At 41.6% G+C, this 17,524-nt stretch overlaps 1 protein-coding gene across 2 annotated transcripts in view; it reads right to left on the bottom strand.

Annotated features, from left to right (window-relative positions):
• agpat5 (1-acylglycerol-3-phosphate O-acyltransferase 5 (lysophosphatidic acid acyltransferase, epsilon)) overlaps positions 1–17,524 on the bottom strand; it is a 147,462-nt gene that overhangs the window by 56,092 nt on the left and 73,846 nt on the right. Inside the window, exons 6-7 of one of the 2 annotated variants that reach the window (XM_070884913.1) lie at positions 7,882–8,043; positions 4,131–6,629 (exon numbers count right to left, since the gene is read on the bottom strand). In XM_070884913.1, the coding sequence (XP_070741014.1) occupies positions 6,466–6,629; positions 7,882–8,043 (326 nt within the window). In that variant the 3' untranslated portion in view covers positions 4,131–6,465. Of the gene's footprint in view, positions 1–4,130; positions 6,630–7,881; positions 8,044–17,524 lie in introns of those variants that run through there. The other variant, XM_070884912.1, reaches the window with a different exon arrangement.

Genomic DNA, 17,524 nt, shown 5'->3' with positions numbered 1-17,524 from the left:
CCAGGTAGAGTCTATTTTAACAGTAGAAATGCTGAATTAATACGATTTCTTCTGTTCCATGTGTTCTCATCACTGGCATTTCTGAACATTTAATATCCAATTCTCAAACATTTATTTCCCTCTACTTCTCACCAATCCCCACTGAAATCTTTATCATTGGATTGGAGGAGGGGGAAAAAAACAGTTCAATGATGAAATCTCCTATCGAGTCTATGGATGAGTCTCAGTTGTCGTGAGAGAAGAGCCCACTCCTGGACACACATATGGCCGTACATATCGCATTGAAACCTAAACGAGTTGCCTTGCATACCAGATGTTTGGCAGCCACATTTTGCAACTTGACAACTTCAAATTCATTCAAATTGACCCAGCAGATGTGAGACAATAGTGATCCACCAGTGGCTGAGTCTTTCCAGGTGTCAGGGTTAATATTGCAAGATTTAGGGGATTCTACAATCAAGATTTGCAGATGACAAGTCTAGGGCCAACATACCTGGGGACCTTTTTGATCGTGGCCTCGATTCCAGTTATATTATTGTAGCGTTCGAGAACATCAGTGTTAGGCACCCAGTCATGCCAGCAATACATTAAGGTTAGCACAAGTGGAAATGGTCAAGTTGCTAAAGACGGAACTAGCCTTGCCAATCAGTGAGTTTAATTATGGCATTCTCTCGTAGAAAACCGTAATTGACGTTGTCCTTTATTATGGCATTCTGCGAAAGAACGCTATTCAAGTAGCAGAATTTGTCCATGGCCTTGAGTGGTACAATGACCAGGTATGGCTGGACCATGACTTCAGTCTTTTTCCAAGTTGATTTAGCATTTTTGCCTTAGTCGTTTGAGCAAAGCAGTTGGACAGCAGTAGGATGTCCTCATGGAGTCTGGGTAAGTAACATTCAGTCATCTTAAACAAGCACGGCATGAATGTTTATCTGCCTTACTTTCAAGTTAGCTCTCAGCCAACAAAGGTTGAAAAGACTACCATCTACACGGTAGCAGATATAGATTTCCCCTATCGCAGTTCTTGAAGGCCGAACAGTACCACAGTAAACAGTATGCTGAATAGGGTTGGGGCAGGAACACAACCTTGTTTGATGCTGTTAGTGATTACAAATGGTGAAGATACGTGACCCTGTTCTATTGCTCGGGCCATCATAGCAATATGTAACTGTCAAATAATGTTCACAAATCGAATGGCTTTTTGCATAGACAGCAAACATTTCAAAGATTGTATTGCTGACAAAGTGGACACCTAGTGCAAGGAAATACTCTTCTGCTACCTGACATTAGTGTGCCTGCCATTTAAAATGCTCCAGACATAACACCCGTCTTGAAGCCTTATAAATAAGATTTAAAACAATAGAGGAAAGAAAATCAATTGTAGAGGACAGGGTAAATGTGCACTGTTAGTTATATCAATCCCTACACTAAATGGGTCCTTTAATTGTCTTTAGGGCATGACAGTTACTGGACTTTAAAATGCTCAAAGGCTCAACAAAACAGCTTGGTTGAAGTTGCACTGAATTAGACACTAGTATATCATCTCTGGAAGCTAAATTTAAATACAACCCAGATTGCTGGGATTTAAATCTCAGCCTGCAGGCTTTAAGATTCCTATACAAAATAAGCTTAATCTCAATCAAGTCCCTATTGGGCATGGGCCTACAGCACAAAACGATTCCTAATATAGCATTAATTGGCAGTCTCATTCAGAGAGGTGGTGGGATGGCATGCTGTTACGGCAAATTTTAAAAAAATTGTCACAATGATGCAGTAGTGGACCCTCCTCTTAGGTTGGGCTGTCGCATGTTATTCGAGTACAGGGATCTAAAACTCAGCATCTAGCTGGACTGTATCTAACCTGGGAGCGCTCGATACTGAGAGAGAAAAACTTCCATTCCCCAGTGCTAACGTCCTTCACCTTGATCCCATTCAGACCGCAAGACCTGCAGGAGCCCAAAACATCCCAGTGAATAGTAACACTAACAGGCTGGAAGGAGGTCTCCATCATATCCGAAGAGACCCTGTGGCTGTCGATTCTCTCTCTGCTATAGTGAAGTGTGAACTCCCAGAGCTTCTTGTTGCAAGTGGTTTTAAGACATTTCAGTAGAAAGACATCACTAAAATAGATGAGCTTCTCCACAGGCCATGTTTTCCAGCAGCTTGTGACAGGCTTTACACTGCACCAGAACTACTTTGATATTCTTCCTAAATGCAGCTCAAGCCAATTCCATCTAAACTACCCCTATAACAGAACCCCACTGCAGACACAGCACCTCCCTCTGCTCCATAACAGAGAGCACGAGCCTGGGTCCAATAGACCTGACCCATCTGCTAACAATGGCAGAGGGCATAGAAAATAACTCTAGCAACTTCTACCTTCAGCGGTTGAAGAAACTAACAGTTCAAAACCTCCACTAAACACACCTCACAAATATCCACCTTTCCTTCACTGATCAGTGCCTCCCACACGGTCGAATTTCAAGCCATTCTAGATGAAAATTCTGAAGGCGACTGGGACCATAGCAAATTCATCAACCCCAGATCCCATCCCATGTTTTCTTGTAATGTATCCTATAACTTGCCATAAACCAAGAAAACTAGACCAACAGGCATTTAAATCATCTGTGTACATTTTCAAGTAGGGCTGCAACCTCAAGATGGAGCACCTTGTCTTGAAATAGCACCATCTACCACTTCAACCTGACAGTTGAAATAAATCACCCAACTAAGCAAGTAAGTTAGAGTGAAAAATGGATGTCAATCTAAAAAGTCACTGAGTTAGATCGACTGTATGCTAACATAGCCTTTCCTTGTTTACATTATTAAAACGTATATTACAGATGCTTAGATTGTCTTCGCAATTTTTAAAATTACTGTTCCATGTATTTTCTTTACAGTTACATATGTAACAGTTTTCTTTTTTCCTTATGCACAATACATTACACTTGAAGCAATGGAAACTAAATTCCTTATTATTCAGCAAAATGAAGGTTAATGTACTTAGAGATTTATGAAAGCTTAAGAAAAATGATGTGCATTGTAAAACAAACGAAAGGAAAGTCAAACATAGCATGCCCACACTCAATATTTCTGTGCACGTACTGCCCAGGTCAGACATCGTCAATAACAATTCTAACTCAACAATTGTATGTATTCAATGATCAGAACGAATTCAAAAGTACTGATGCTTGCAATAACTTTGAGGAATTGGTACAGATGTTTCTTTGCCCCTTAAAAGTCTTTGCTATTGAGTTGCAAGCAAGGGTCAGTGCCATTAATACAACCATTTGTAGGCATTTAATTGTTGTGCAGATTGAACGGAAACCTCCAGAGACACAAGTATAAAGAGACATTACATTCAACATGTAAAGAATGTTACCTTATTTAAGGTTTCGCACAACAAGCATGTACAAGCATAGCAGACAATAACAAAGTCATGAAATAAAAGCCAATCTTGTAGCTTTAACAATTTGTATAATAACATCCATATTGTTTACATAGGCAGCATTGTCTAAAGTACTACCAAAGCTAACTTGGAGAACTTACTTTTTTCCTGTCATCTATTTGTATTTCTGCACATAGTAAAATCTGGAACTAGTTGCATAAACTGCTGGTCTTTAAGTACTGTACCTCAGGCAATTTTGTGTACTTTGCAACTTGGAAAGTAAACTACTAATAGGGTATGTTTGCCAATTAAATGTGTATTTGGCCTAATAGAAATCAGGTGATGAAATTCCTAAAAAAATGGTTTCCTCCATTATTTCTGACTTGCTGTTGAAATCACAGGAATGCGTGGCTCTGAAATGTTCGATTTCTCAGAATGCAACTTGATTAATCTGACTTATGGAAAACAACAGGGGGCCGAAATTTCCCCCCTCAAGGCCTGTTACCACCGCAAATCAGCAGCTACGCTGCGGAGGAGAGTGGCCGCTGACTTTTCACGGAATGGCCGCTGATAGCCCAATTGCCCTTCCGAGGTTTCCTGTCGGTGCCCTGATCTCCCCCGCGCCCACCCCCCCCCCACTACAGCTCCGCTTCTGCCGATCTGTTTTAAGTGAGTCATCACAGTGCGCACCGCCGATCTACCACCACCCCCCCAAACCCCCCAACTCCCCACCCCGGCGGCATTTCCCTCTGAAAATCTTCGGCCTGCCTGGTAGTCCAATGAGGCTGTGGCCTTCTGCAACGGCGGTGCGGCTTCCCTTAAAGGGGAGGATGCACTGCCGCTGTGTTTCTTTTTGTCGGTCGACTGCCAGGTGGGCCCGACAATTATGCCCCTGGTTCAGCCGGGCCGCCAACAGGCAGCCTGGCACTCCCTCTTGGGTGCCAGGCCACTGCCCCAGCCGAGACCCTCCTTAGTGGCCCAGTGGACCGAAGTTTTGAAATCACGAAGGCTCTCCCCTTCAAGTGAAGGGGAGAGCCATGGTAGCATCATCGCAGCGGTCACTCCACAGCACCCCCAACTTCCACCCCTCAGGTGTTGCCACCGCCGGGTATCTGCCCCTCTTGTGTAATCATCGCCCCCATTAAGCACGACTTTCATATCCGAATTTAAAAAAACAAAAAGTGGAATTTTGCTCAAGAGGCGACCTCAACCACAGCTGCGGTAAAAACCATTGAAATGGGATGTGTGCGTCCCGTTTCGGGAGGGGGGGGGCAATTACGACTGCCTGACATTTTCCCATTTTTCTTTGCAGAATCTCACCCCAAAAAAATATTACCGTATTAACTTTTTTGCCCTTCCACCTCTCCCATAGACAATTACTTAACTCTTGCTAAAAAGTTCTGAATTAGTACTTCTAAATACTCATTCTTTGGTAGAATTCCCTCAAACAGCTAACACTTACTCCACATTGCAAGGGATTTTCTTTGGGAGGAAAACAAAGTGAAAGGAACTCATGGCACTGAATCAACTGAACTTAATCATTTTGCATGGAGTTAATTCAGGGTTGTATAAAAACCATATTAGCCCCCTTCCCTAGTAGGCCAGTACATAAAGGCAATGAATGCTCAGCCGTACAAACACGATCGATCCCCGGTCAGATCCCTGAGTTAACTGCTAGGACAGCGGTATTAAGTCATTTTCAGTAATTATATTTAAAACTGGCTTCAGCATCCATGAATTATGGAAAGGGAAAGAAATTAGCCAAGGTTCCCATTGCTCATCTGAAAACATCAGCCCCAACTGGAAGTGTCTGTGTGGACAATGAATGAGGACAAAATCAAGCTACCATCAGTTAAATTACCTGCCAATATTTACCATCAAGGCTCACACATTAATAATGGTCACTTGGGTGAGATACGTGAAACCATGCTGCAAAGAAACAATATCTTTACAAGAGGGGACAAAAATCAAGCTAGGTCTCCACATGCTACAAGTCTACTCTGCTGAAAACAATCAGCAGAAAATCCCATTACCAGCTCAATGTTATCTAAAGAGTGCATGCTTACTCAAAAGCTACTTCCTGCTTAACGGTTTTGACATAAACTAATGGCTTCTCACTGCTCTTATCTTCATGCTTAATGCTTATGCACTGGTCTCTGAAATTCATCAATTAACTGGAGGGGGTGGGGGGAGGGGGAATTAAAATGATCCCCCTCAATGTTTTCACAAGGATAACTGCCAGAACATTTTGCCGATTTGTTAAAACAATATTTTTAATATAATTACAGAAAATGACTTAATATGCTATTCACCCAAAATAAATAAAACTGCACTTTCACATTTATTTTGATTTTGATGGATATTTGAATACAAAGTTAGAATTTCACTACAATACAATCAATAATAATGATACAAACTGAATTTTTCACAACCAATCTAGACTGCAGATACAAAGTTTGAGAGTTCATTTCAGATAAACTTGGCGTTACCACAAATTCCACTACCAAATACTTTTATAAACAGTTTACATGGAAATGAAGTCCTCATACTGATCTCTAACCTTTCAAGAACACTCCCTCCCGTATTACATTACTGAGGATAATTCAAAACAAACATTATTCAAGGGAGAGATAGTGTGTACTGGTCTGTGCAGATGCAACATTTTATTGCTTTAAAGGTGCCAACAAAGCACCCAATGGGACTATCCTTGAAATAAACACATATTGCTAGCACCTTTTTGATTTGTCCTAATGCCCTCTCAAATCCAGCTGGCAGTTCTAACATATGACTTCCAAATTTAGAAGCTTAGGCATCTATTTCAGTATGAGGTGCTGTTAATTTGAAAGGCATATTTACAACTGTTATGAAAAACCAATCTACCACATGAAAATTATATTAAAAATATTTGACAGAACTTGCACTGTTCTGAGTAAATGTAGCTTGCAAATTTCTATTTTTTTTTAAAACACAAAAGAAACTTTTTTCCTGAGTCTCCCAGGAAAATTGGTTGAACTGGGTCAACTATTTATAGTATTCAGGACATCTGAGTGGAAGGCACTAAATATTACACCGATTCACTAGAAGAGTTCAAAGTCTGACCCCAAAATCAACAGACTAGTACTCCTGCTGCTAAAACACCCAAGCAGGATTCTCCAGAGGAAACTTGCTTGGCTCCACTCAATTTCCTCAAGAATGATGCTGTTCTCTTTCCTGGTGTTATTATCTGTAGATAATTCCCTAGCTGAAAGACAAGTGAATATGCAGAAATATTAACAATGGATAGGTAAGTGATATGTTACCCGAGGGGCTGAAGCAATCAAATCAGTAATTGTGTTGAGATGGTATGGCCATATTACCTATTCAACTGTACTCTACCGAGATTTTTAATCTTTTGTTATAAGCATTCAATTTCAATGAGATTAGTATTCACATTTGATCTACACTGCGTCAGACAAGTGCACATATGGTTGAAAAAGCTGATGGAAGAATGGACATCAACAAAGATCCTTTGACTTAATCAGAGTTGTCATCAATTTCAATGCTCCACAAAGCCCAGAACTGCCCAGTGATGCTATATTTCAGACCTCTTTGGCAGGCCAGAGGAAGCATCTCTTGTTCCTGTACTCACCACTACTGGACTGAATAAGGACAGTGTACTCCATGCTAGAGTGCATGTTTTCTAATATCAAATATGACTGGACTGTCAGTATCCTTCATGATAAAGGCTGAAAAATTATTAAGTTGTTGGTAGTTAAGCAGGCACTGATTTTGAAACAAGCACTGCTGCAACTGGACCGTGATAACATATCTAGAGAACCAACCATGAAATATACCAATTTTTCTGCCTGTGGAACACTGTCCCAGAGACATTGTCTGAAACTCTGTGGAAGATTTTTTTGTGAAAGTTTAAAAACAGAGTTAACCATCACTTGCTGGAACATGTTCAGGTTGCGTGAAATATGTGACTTGTCCTTTATTACTGCAGTGCAATTTATCTACGTCTTGCTCCCAAGAATTGTGGTCAATTTCATGGTCCTGTTACAATCAATTACTCTGCTATACCACCTAATTCACAAAAATACTGGATATATGCCTAATAACCAGACTTCATGCAGATATATTCAGTGGTTGAAAAATCATTTCTTATTAACGATTAGCGTGGGCATTGGCATTGGAGTACATCCATTATTGAGTCAGAAAATCCTGGAAGAATAAAATTCCTATTTTGGTGAAAATCAGTATTAGAGATTGTGATCAACATGACAAATGGAAAATGCATTATGGAAATTTCTAAGTTTAAATAGAAAGAGTCTCCATCATCTACACCCTTATTTCTCATTCAAATCGGTGAAACATAATGCCTTGTACATACTCTCAATTTTGCTTTGCAATACTACCAGTGTTCCAAGGATATTTTTGGGCTTTCTGGTTATCTTGTCTAGAGATTAAAACTCATGGAAACAACATGTTTCAGACAAAGTAGAAATAGTTACCAGGCATAGATGGAGCTGTTGCCCGGTGTCCACCATTTTTTACAGTTCCTTCGTATGCAACAGTGATATCGTACACTGCATCCAGGTGACCTCTCATTGTGTTAATGGCTACTCGCGTTGCCTTCACACGTGGTGACATTGTATGTCTTAGTTCTGGCAGCCCTGAAAGACAGCAAGAAATATTTACAACTGAGAAGAGAAATTTTAACTAAACAAATTGTGTTAAAAACAAGAGCACAATACATGAAGGTTGAAATTAAATGATAAAGCATCCCAGCTGAGAGATTAAATCTGCAGCTGATGTTAATTGCAATACCTTGTTTGTCACATCTCATGATAAATATCAGAACCTAATGCATGAAAGACAACTCTATTTTTAGGATAATGAGTTTGATATGAAATATGGTTACCTCTGGAAGTGTAGAACAGTGAAATGTGAAAGACAAGCACAACAGATACTGATCACAAACCTGTAATGTTTTGGTGGCATTGTTTGAAGTTGTTGTGTAATAATTTCATTTGACATTATATGGAAGCCTCCAAATATGGTTGGCAAAAAAAGGATTTCAGTTCTTATTCATGCTCATCGTCAAAGCACAATGCACTTTGCAACATTCAACTTTATTGTTCAAGCATTATGTTTAACATTTTCATTAATCACTTTTACCCCAAATATTAGTGTAATGACATATGGAATGCATCCTAACCTCACTCAGGAATGAATTACTGCACCTGTATTCTATAGTTACTAGAAATCAAAACGGTGGTGCCTTTATGTTCTGTTAACTATATATATTTTAATTTGTTCATGGGATGTGCGCATCGCTGGCAAGGCCAGCATTTATTACCCATCCTTAATTGCCTTTGAGAAGGTGGTGTTGAGCCTCCTTCTTGAACTGCTGCAGTCCATGCGGTGAAGGTACTCCTATAGTGTTATCAGGGAGGGAGTTCCAGGATTTTGACCCAGTGACGATGAAGGAACGGTGATATATTTCCAAGTTAGGATGGTGTGTGACTTGCAGGGGAACTTGCAAGTGGTGGTGCTCCCATTACTCTGCTGCCCTTGTCCGAGGTGGTAGAGGTCACGGGTTTGGGAGGTGCTATCGAAGTAACCTTGGCGAGTTGCTGCAGTGCATCTTGTAGATGGTACACACCACAGCCACGGTGCGCTGGTGGTGGAGGGAGTGAATTTTTAAGGTGGTGGGTGGGTGCCAATCAAGTGGGTTGCTTTGTCCTGGATGATGTCAGGTTCTTGAATGTGTTGTTGGAGCTGCAAGTCCAGGCAAGTAAAGAATATTCCATCACACTCCTGACTTGTGCCTTGTAGATGGTGGAAATATTTTGGAGAGTCAGGAGGTGAGTCACCTCTGACCTGCTCCAGTAGCCACAGTATTTATGTGGCTGGTCCAGTTAGGGTTCTGGAAAATGGTGACCTCCCCCACCGCTCCCAACCCACCCTTTACTCACACTAGAACAATTACCATTTTTAGGATACACTGTAAAATTATATTTCTTGGGCAGAGATTTTACGGTAATTTTTAAAACAGATTATCTTAATATTTACACGACAAGCCCTGAAATCTGCTTAGAATTGTTGCGCTGTCACATCAAGTATTATATATGTTGTCTTATGACTACACATTTACTGTTAACCTACTCCCATTACAAATGAATATGTGCATATTTATAATGGAAACTACCTATTTAAAACTGGTCGGGCTATAACTACACTCTTGCCCTCAATAAAGCGGAAAGCTTTAATTAAAGCATGACAAGCTTATATAGATGTGCCTGGAGTATTTTGTCAATTTGCACCTGAAAAACTGCAATTGCGGCGCAATACTGATTTCCAGTGCAAAAGATCAAGGAAATTCGGACATTTAGTGCCTTACACCTGTATTCTCTCGATCTTTGTTGACAGTTCAACGAGACCTTCATCCAGACCCTCTACTGCTCATTAGCATTGCTCTGCCCCCATCTGCACTTACGCAGGCTCAGAACAGGTGCAAACTTATACCCAAGACTGGTTTTAAATTTATGCTCGAGATTGGCAAAAGCAATCCCAGTCTTAGAATTCACTTCAACATTAAAAACAGATTTACATGTTTATGAAAAGATGTATTTACCAAATCAAATTATATTAAACAGCAATATAAAACAAAGAAATGCCTGCAGTGAGTTAGGAGTGAAACAGTTGCAAAAGAACAGCAAGTTGACAGCATATTCAAAGAACTCCAATAAAGGGTTTAATTAGGAGGGGGAAAATAAGAGTACGAGAGTAAGCTTGCTGGGAACATAAAAACTGACTGCAAAAGCTTCTACAGATATGTGAAGAGAAAAAGATTAGTGAAGTCAAACGTAGGTCCCTTGCAGTCAGATTCAGGTGAATTTATAATGGGAAACACAGAAATGGCAGACCAGTTGAACAAATACTTTGGTTCTGTCTTCACGAAGGAAGACACAAATAACCTTCCGGAAATATTAGCGGACCGAGGGTCTAGTGAGAAGGAGGAACTGAGGGATATCCTTATTAGGCGGGAAATTGCGTTCGGGAAATTGATGGGATTGAAGGCCGATAAATCCCGGGGCCTGATAGTCTGCATCCCAGTGTACTTAAGGAAGTGGCCCTAGAAATAGTAGATGCGATGATGATCATTTTCCAACAGTCTAATCGACTCTGGATCAGTTCCTATGGACTGGAGTGTAGCTAATGTAACACCACTTTTTTAAAAAAGGAGGGAGAGAGAAAACAGATAATTATAGACCTGTTCGCCTGACATCAAGTAGTGGGGAAAATGTTGGAATCAATTATTAAAGATGAAATAGCAGCCCATTTGGAAAGCAGTGACAGGATCGGTCCAAGTCAGCATGGATTTATGAAAGGGAAATCATGCTTGACAAATCTTCTGGAATTTTTTTGAGGATGTAACTTGTAAGAGTGGACAAGGGAGAACCAGTGGATGTGGTGTATTTGGACTTTCAAAGGGCATTTGACAAGGTCCCACATAAGAGATTGGTGTGCAAAATTAAAGCACATGGTATTGGGGGCAATGTACTGACGTGGATAGAGAACTGGTTGGCAGACAGGAAGCAGAGAGTCGGGATAAACGGGACCTTTTCAGAATGGCAGGCAGTGACTAGTGGGGTGCCGCAGGGCTCAGTGTTGGGGCCCCAGCTATTACAATATACATTAATGATGTAGATGAAGGAATTGAGTGGAATATCTCCAAGTTTGCGGATGACACTAAACTGGGTGGCGGTGTGAGCTGTGAGGAGGATGCTAAGAGGCTGCAGGGTGACTTGGACAGGTTAGGTGAGTGGGCAAATGCATGGCAGATACAGTATAATGTGGATAAATGTGAGGTTATCCAATTTGGGGGCAAAAACACGAAGGCAGATCATCATCTGAATGGCGGCAGATTAGGAAAAGGGAAGGTGCAACAAGACTTGGGTGTCATGGTACATCAGCCATTGAAAGTTGGCATGCAAGTGCAGCAAGCGGTGAAGGTGGCAAATGGTATGTTGGCCTTTATAGCGAGGGGATTTGAGTATAGGAGCAGGGAAATCTTACTGCAGTTGTACAAGGCCTTGGTGAGGCCTCACCCGGAATAGTGTGTTCAGTTTTGGTCTCCTAATCTGAGGAAGGATGTTCTTGCTATTGAGAGAGTGCAGCGAAGGTTCACCAGACTGATTCTCGGGATGGCTGGACTGATATGAGAGACTGGATTGACTGGGCCTGTATTCACTGGAGTTTAGAAGGATGAGAGGGGATCTCATAGAAACATAAAATTCTGACGAGACTAGACAGGTTAGATGCAGGAAGAATGTTCCCGATGTTGGGGAAGTCCAGAACCGGGGGACACAATCTAAGGATAAGGGGTAAGCCATTTAGGACTGAGATGAGGAGAAACTTCTTCACTCAGAGTTGTTAACCTGTGGAATTCCCTACCGCAGAGATTTGTTGATGCCAGTTCATTAGATATATTCAAGAGGGAGTTAGATATGGCCCTTACAGCTAAAGGGATCAAGGGGTATGGAGAGAAAGCAGGAAAGGGGTACTGAGGTGAATGATCAGCCATGATCTTATTGAATGGTGGTGCAGGCTCGAAGGGCCGAAAGGCTTACTCCTGCACCGATTTTCTATGTTTCTATGGCAAGCCAAAAAAATAGTGGCTTAAAGGGCAACTATTTCTGGAAAATTTCAATGAAAACCTGGTGTAGATCACCAAATTGCACTTGCAAAGGAAAAGATACAAATAATTCAGTTAAAAACAAATGCGAATGCCTTGTTTTAATGAAAGAGCAAAATTATTAAAGTAGAATTCTCAGTCAACATGAAAAATACAGGTCGATCAGAGAGTAAAACTGCCAACTGCAATTTGTTTCTGAATAGTCAAATGCAATTATTAATACTGGCTTTTTTTCTCTCCAATTCATTTGGCAAACACAAAGCAGATGTACACGACGGGGTTTGAATTTAAATTACAACAAATATCTGGTGCATAAGAAATGAAAATCATTTTCATATTGAAGAGGTTTGAGAAACACCATGGTCTGAAATCAGGACACAAAATTTATTTATTCAAAAAGTATATTCTTTAGCCTTTGTTTTTTTTTGACAACCATTCTGATTCCATGTGCGGCTACTGAGTTCGCATTCCAAAGCTTCCAAAGAAGCTGCTCATTGGAGTATAGACATTCATCAGTGGAAGTATTTTTTTCAAAAACAGCAGGTTGTGCGTACATGTAGTTGCCAAGTAGCTTAGGATTGCAAAGAGTTAAAGCAAAGAGAATCAAAAGTTCAACAGATATACATCAAGGTAGCTATTAATTCAAGCGCTCTGTAATTCACAGCTTGTTTTAACAATTTTATTAATTCTTTAATAAAAATCATAATGTGATGAGTTATTTCCAAAATCCAATTTCAATTTAATTTCAGAGAATCAGGACAATGTTGGAACTATTTGATATATGAAAGCAGAAAGCATTTCTTCATTGCGTTTCAATTACTTTTTTTTATACTTCAGCATAGTCTAATTAGTTCCACATGAAATTTCAGTGTAAATTGACATTGGCAAAATCGGCGCAAGAATGGGTTGAAAATGGGCGAAACTTTCTGATTATGCCCCCACGGGGAATTTAAGGCCATGATTTCCTTTATAAATCTGGAATTAGGAATTTAAATAAAAATATGGATAGAATGTGTAAATTTAAAAGGAGACCAAGTTATGTATGGATGGGTGCCCTTGTCTAATTTTCTCCCACCTATTAACTCTGCTGCACTCAAAGACTACATGTGCTCTCGACTCCCTGTCTGCAACACCCAGGAAGATTGTTTATATATTAAAAATCTTATATCCCCATGCACTATGAACTTTTTCCATCATAAAATTCTTTTTCCCTCTTTTATAATAGAAACTGCATATATAAACCTATAGTGCCTCCGTTTTTCAGCTCTTAACATGTAGCAACATGGTGCGGAATAGGATAAGGGCAGCAAAGCTTTGGATGAGCTGAAGTGTTGGATGCTATTATGGAGGAGGAAATAGGCAGTATTTGTGATAGAGATGATATGGGGACGAAAGCTCAGTTCAAAAACAGAAAAGGGATGATTCTTAAACAACGGGGAAGAAAACAGGTGTCCATTCACAACATTACATCTTTTCCAACTAAAATCAAGTTTTACATATTAATTCTAAATCTATTTGTTCGGAAAACATCTACATAATACCACATAGCCAGAAAGAGAGAGAAAATTTTATTTTAATTTAGAAATAAAGCAATTTGCATAACTGACAGATACAGCTACAATATAATCCTTTTTTTTTTAACAAAACAATTACTGACAGAGACTTGGATAAGTTAGCCTCTTGATAATACTCCAAGAACCAGAGCCACATCACAAATTGATTAATAAAACTGTCCAGCCTCAACAAATTGAAACCAGAGTCTGCGTCATCACCCAAACAGCAGGGTATTAGCATCAGAAGAACTGGCATGGGTACAAAAATTACTGGATGCATGTCTAAGGTTTAGGAGGTCAGTACAAGCATGGGAAGCCTTATAGTATAAAGCATAAATCCACCAGCAACTCCATAAATGTTACAGATCACTTTAGGTCAACATCGGCAACTTTTGACACCAAAATTCTTTCACTTAGTAGTCCACCATCTCAAAGTCAACTTGAAGTCCTGGCCTATTTATATTAAATAGGACATCAATAAACACTTGGGGAATAGTAGATCGAAAGTTGAATTTGAACAGTGGCCTCACATTAATATGGCTGTTCAGACGGGCCAGGCGTTCCCTGCCTCAAAGTCAAAGAATCAAAACTCAAGGGGATAACATCAATTTCATAGCCTGCCAATTCTTTTACGGTGGTATTCATGGCAATGTGACCACAGAAACAATTTTTTTCTGATCACTGACATTAAGAGATGCAGGTGTGTGGTCAGCTTTTGGAAGGCAACACTTAATGAAAATGGAGGGTCCCAAGCTCACCACAGAAGTCCCTTTGTGCTAAAAAAAAACCCCCACTGATAAATGTGCTCAATAGATTAGCCAGTTGATGCCAAGCTTGAATGGACTGGTGCTCTGGACATTGTCTTTGGCCTCGGCTACAAACTACATACTCTTGCCACAGATTCCATCCCCTTCCCCAATTACACCACACATCCTATTTTTAACTAACAGGGTATTGCAACAAGAAATTAATTCCTGATTAGTTTGAAATTCATTCTGACAGAATGGCAGCGAGACTAGTGCTGCTCTCAATTCTCCCCAACTAGCTGGGTTTGCCAAAAGAGCACACTTTAGATACTCTTCTTGAATGCACTCTCTTACTTTACCTCTTGGAAATGGGATTTAATTAGAAGATTGAGATTTTAAAATTTTAGGATGTTGGGAAACTGGGCGTGAATGTAGATCAAAATTGATGGGTAAGTGTTGTGGTGCAGGATAGGATATGGGCAGCAGAGTTTTGGATGAGCTGATGTTTATGGAGGTTGGGAGGCCTGTCAAAAGAGCATTGGAATGGTTATCTGGAGCTGATGGGTACGAATGAAGGTTTCAGCAGCAGATGGGTTGAGGCAGGGTCAGAAACTGGTAGTAATAGAGATATCAGTAGAGTTTTTTTTGTGCTGGAGTGTATATGCGGTTAGAAGCTCAACTCGGGGTCATCAGAGGGCTCAATTTTCCCCAAAGCTGTTTTTTGGCGTACTTGAAGTGTTACGGCCATTTTTTTGGAGTCCAAGCAGGCCAAAAAAAAAATCTTTTTCCCATTTGATTTCTTCATTTTGGCGTCGCCGAGTCTGTCGTTTAATTTTGGGGGTGGAGCCAAAAAGATCAGTTTGCCACGGTAACCAGGGACACAATGCAGGCAGAGGCTGGAAATTGACACTTGCAGCTAGCTCACAGCAACCAAGCACAAGCACATTACAGCAACATATCAAACACAAGCACATTAAACATTGCAGCAACTTACCTCCATTAAATTATTAAAGTTCACCCCCATGTCGGTGCCGATCCCTGGCCGAATGGCCTCCTCCTTCCCGGTCCCCGCAGCTATCCCTGGTCGAATGGCCCCCTCCCTCCCGGTCCCCGTAGCTATCCAAGGCCGAACAACCTCCCGGTTCCTGCACCTATCCCAGGCAGAATGGCCACCCGGTCCCTGCACCTATCCCAGGCCAGCGCCACCCCCCTCCAGGTCCCGCTCCTATCCCAGGCTGAATGGCTTCCCATTCTCCGCACCTATCCCAGGCCATGGCCTCCCCCCTCCTGGTCCCCGCAGCTATCCCAGGCTGAATGGCCTCCCCCCTCCCAGGCCAAATGGCCTCCCAGTCCCGCACCTATCCCAGGCCATGGCCTCCCCCCTCCCGGTCCCGGCACCGATCCCAGGCCGAATGGCCTCCCAGTCCCGCACCTATCCCAGGCCATGGCCTCCTCCCTCCCGGTCCCCGCATCGATCCCAGGCCGAATGGACTCCCGGTCCCTGCATCGATCCTGGGCCTCGCACCGATCCCAGGCCGAATGGCCTTCACTCTCCCAGTGCCCGCACCTAACTATACCCGAAAGGCTTCCGCCCGCACCCACCACTCTCTCTTACTTCTCCTGCTGCTGCTGTCCGTGCATCTGCTGCGCTGATTTTCTTAACTCACCTGAAGCCTTTTCTACAGAGGACACATATGCTGGTCTAAGAAGAACTGGAGTAACTCTGAGCTGGCCAAACTTGCCTAACTGGCCAGAATTGCCCCTGACTCAAAAAAAAAACCCTTAAAATAATTGTAACGAACCGAGTTACGCGGGTGCAAATTGATTGGGGAAACTTGCATTTTTTTAAAAACTTAGGCCAAAAAAGCGGCGCGCGCCAAAAAAATGGCGCAAATCACTGGGGGAAATTGAGCCCATAGCATGGTTACAGCACAGGAGAAGGCAATTCGGCCATTCAAACCCATGCCGACTCAATACAAGAGTAATTCAGCTAGTCCCACCTCTCCACCCTTTTCCTGCACCCCTGCAATTATTTTTCCTTCAGGTACTTATCCAATTCCCTTTTGAAAGCCACTATTGAATCTGCTTCCACCACCCTTTCAGAGTGAATTCCAGATCCTAACCACTCGCTGCGTAAAATGTTTCTCGTCATGTCGCCTTTGGATCTTCTGTCTTAAATCTGCGTCCTCTGGTTCTCGGCCATTTCTCTCGATCTACACGGTCTATATCACTCATGATTTTGAACACCTCCATCAAATCTCCTCTCAACCTTCTCTGCTCCAAGGAGAACAATCCCAGCTTCTTCAGTTTATCCACGCAACTGTAATTCCTCAGCCATGGAACTATTCTTGTAAATCTTTTCTGCACCCACTCTAAAATCTTCACATCCTTCCTAAAGTGCTGCGCCCAGTATTGGACACAATACTCAAGTTGTGGCCGAAGCCAGCGTTTTATAAAAGGTTCATCATAACTTCCTTGCTTTTGTACTCGATGCCTCTATTTATAAAGCCCAGGATCCCGTATGCTTTTTTAATTTAAAACCACTTTCTCAACCTGCCCTGCCACCTTCAACTTTTCTGGCACGCCTATTATATGGCACTTTGTCGAACGCCATTTGGAAGTCAACTGCATTGCTCTCATCAACCCTCTGTTAACTCTTAAAAAAAAATACAATCAAGTTAGTTAAACACGATTTGCCTTTCCTTAATTAATCTGCATTTGTCAAAGTGATAGTTAATTTTGTCCTGGATTATAATTTTAAAAGCTTCCCCACCACTGAGGTCAAGCTGACTGGCCTGTAGTTGCTGGGTTTATTCATAGAAACATAGAAAATAGGTGCAGGAATAGGCCATTCAGCCCTTCTAGCCTGCACCGCCATTCAATGAGTTCATGGCTGAACATGCAACTTCAGTACCCCCTTCCTGCTTTCTCGCCATACCCCTTGATCCCCCGAGTAGTAAGGACTTCATCTAACTCCCTTTTGAATATATTTAGTGAATTGGCCTCAACTACTTTCTGTGGTAGAGAATTCCACAGGTTCACCACTCTCTGGGTGAAGAAGTTTCTCCTTATCTCGGTCCTAAATGGCTTACCCCTTATCCTTAGACTGTGACCCCTGGTTCTGGACTTCCCCAACATTGGGAACATTCTTCCT

This window comes from Pristiophorus japonicus, chromosome 7 (assembly GCF_044704955.1).
Source record: "Pristiophorus japonicus isolate sPriJap1 chromosome 7, sPriJap1.hap1, whole genome shotgun sequence".
Lineage (NCBI taxonomy): Eukaryota > Metazoa > Chordata > Chondrichthyes > Pristiophoridae > Pristiophorus > Pristiophorus japonicus.
Note: the sequence above shows the minus strand (reverse complement) of the source record. Positions and strands in the feature narration are given on the sequence as shown.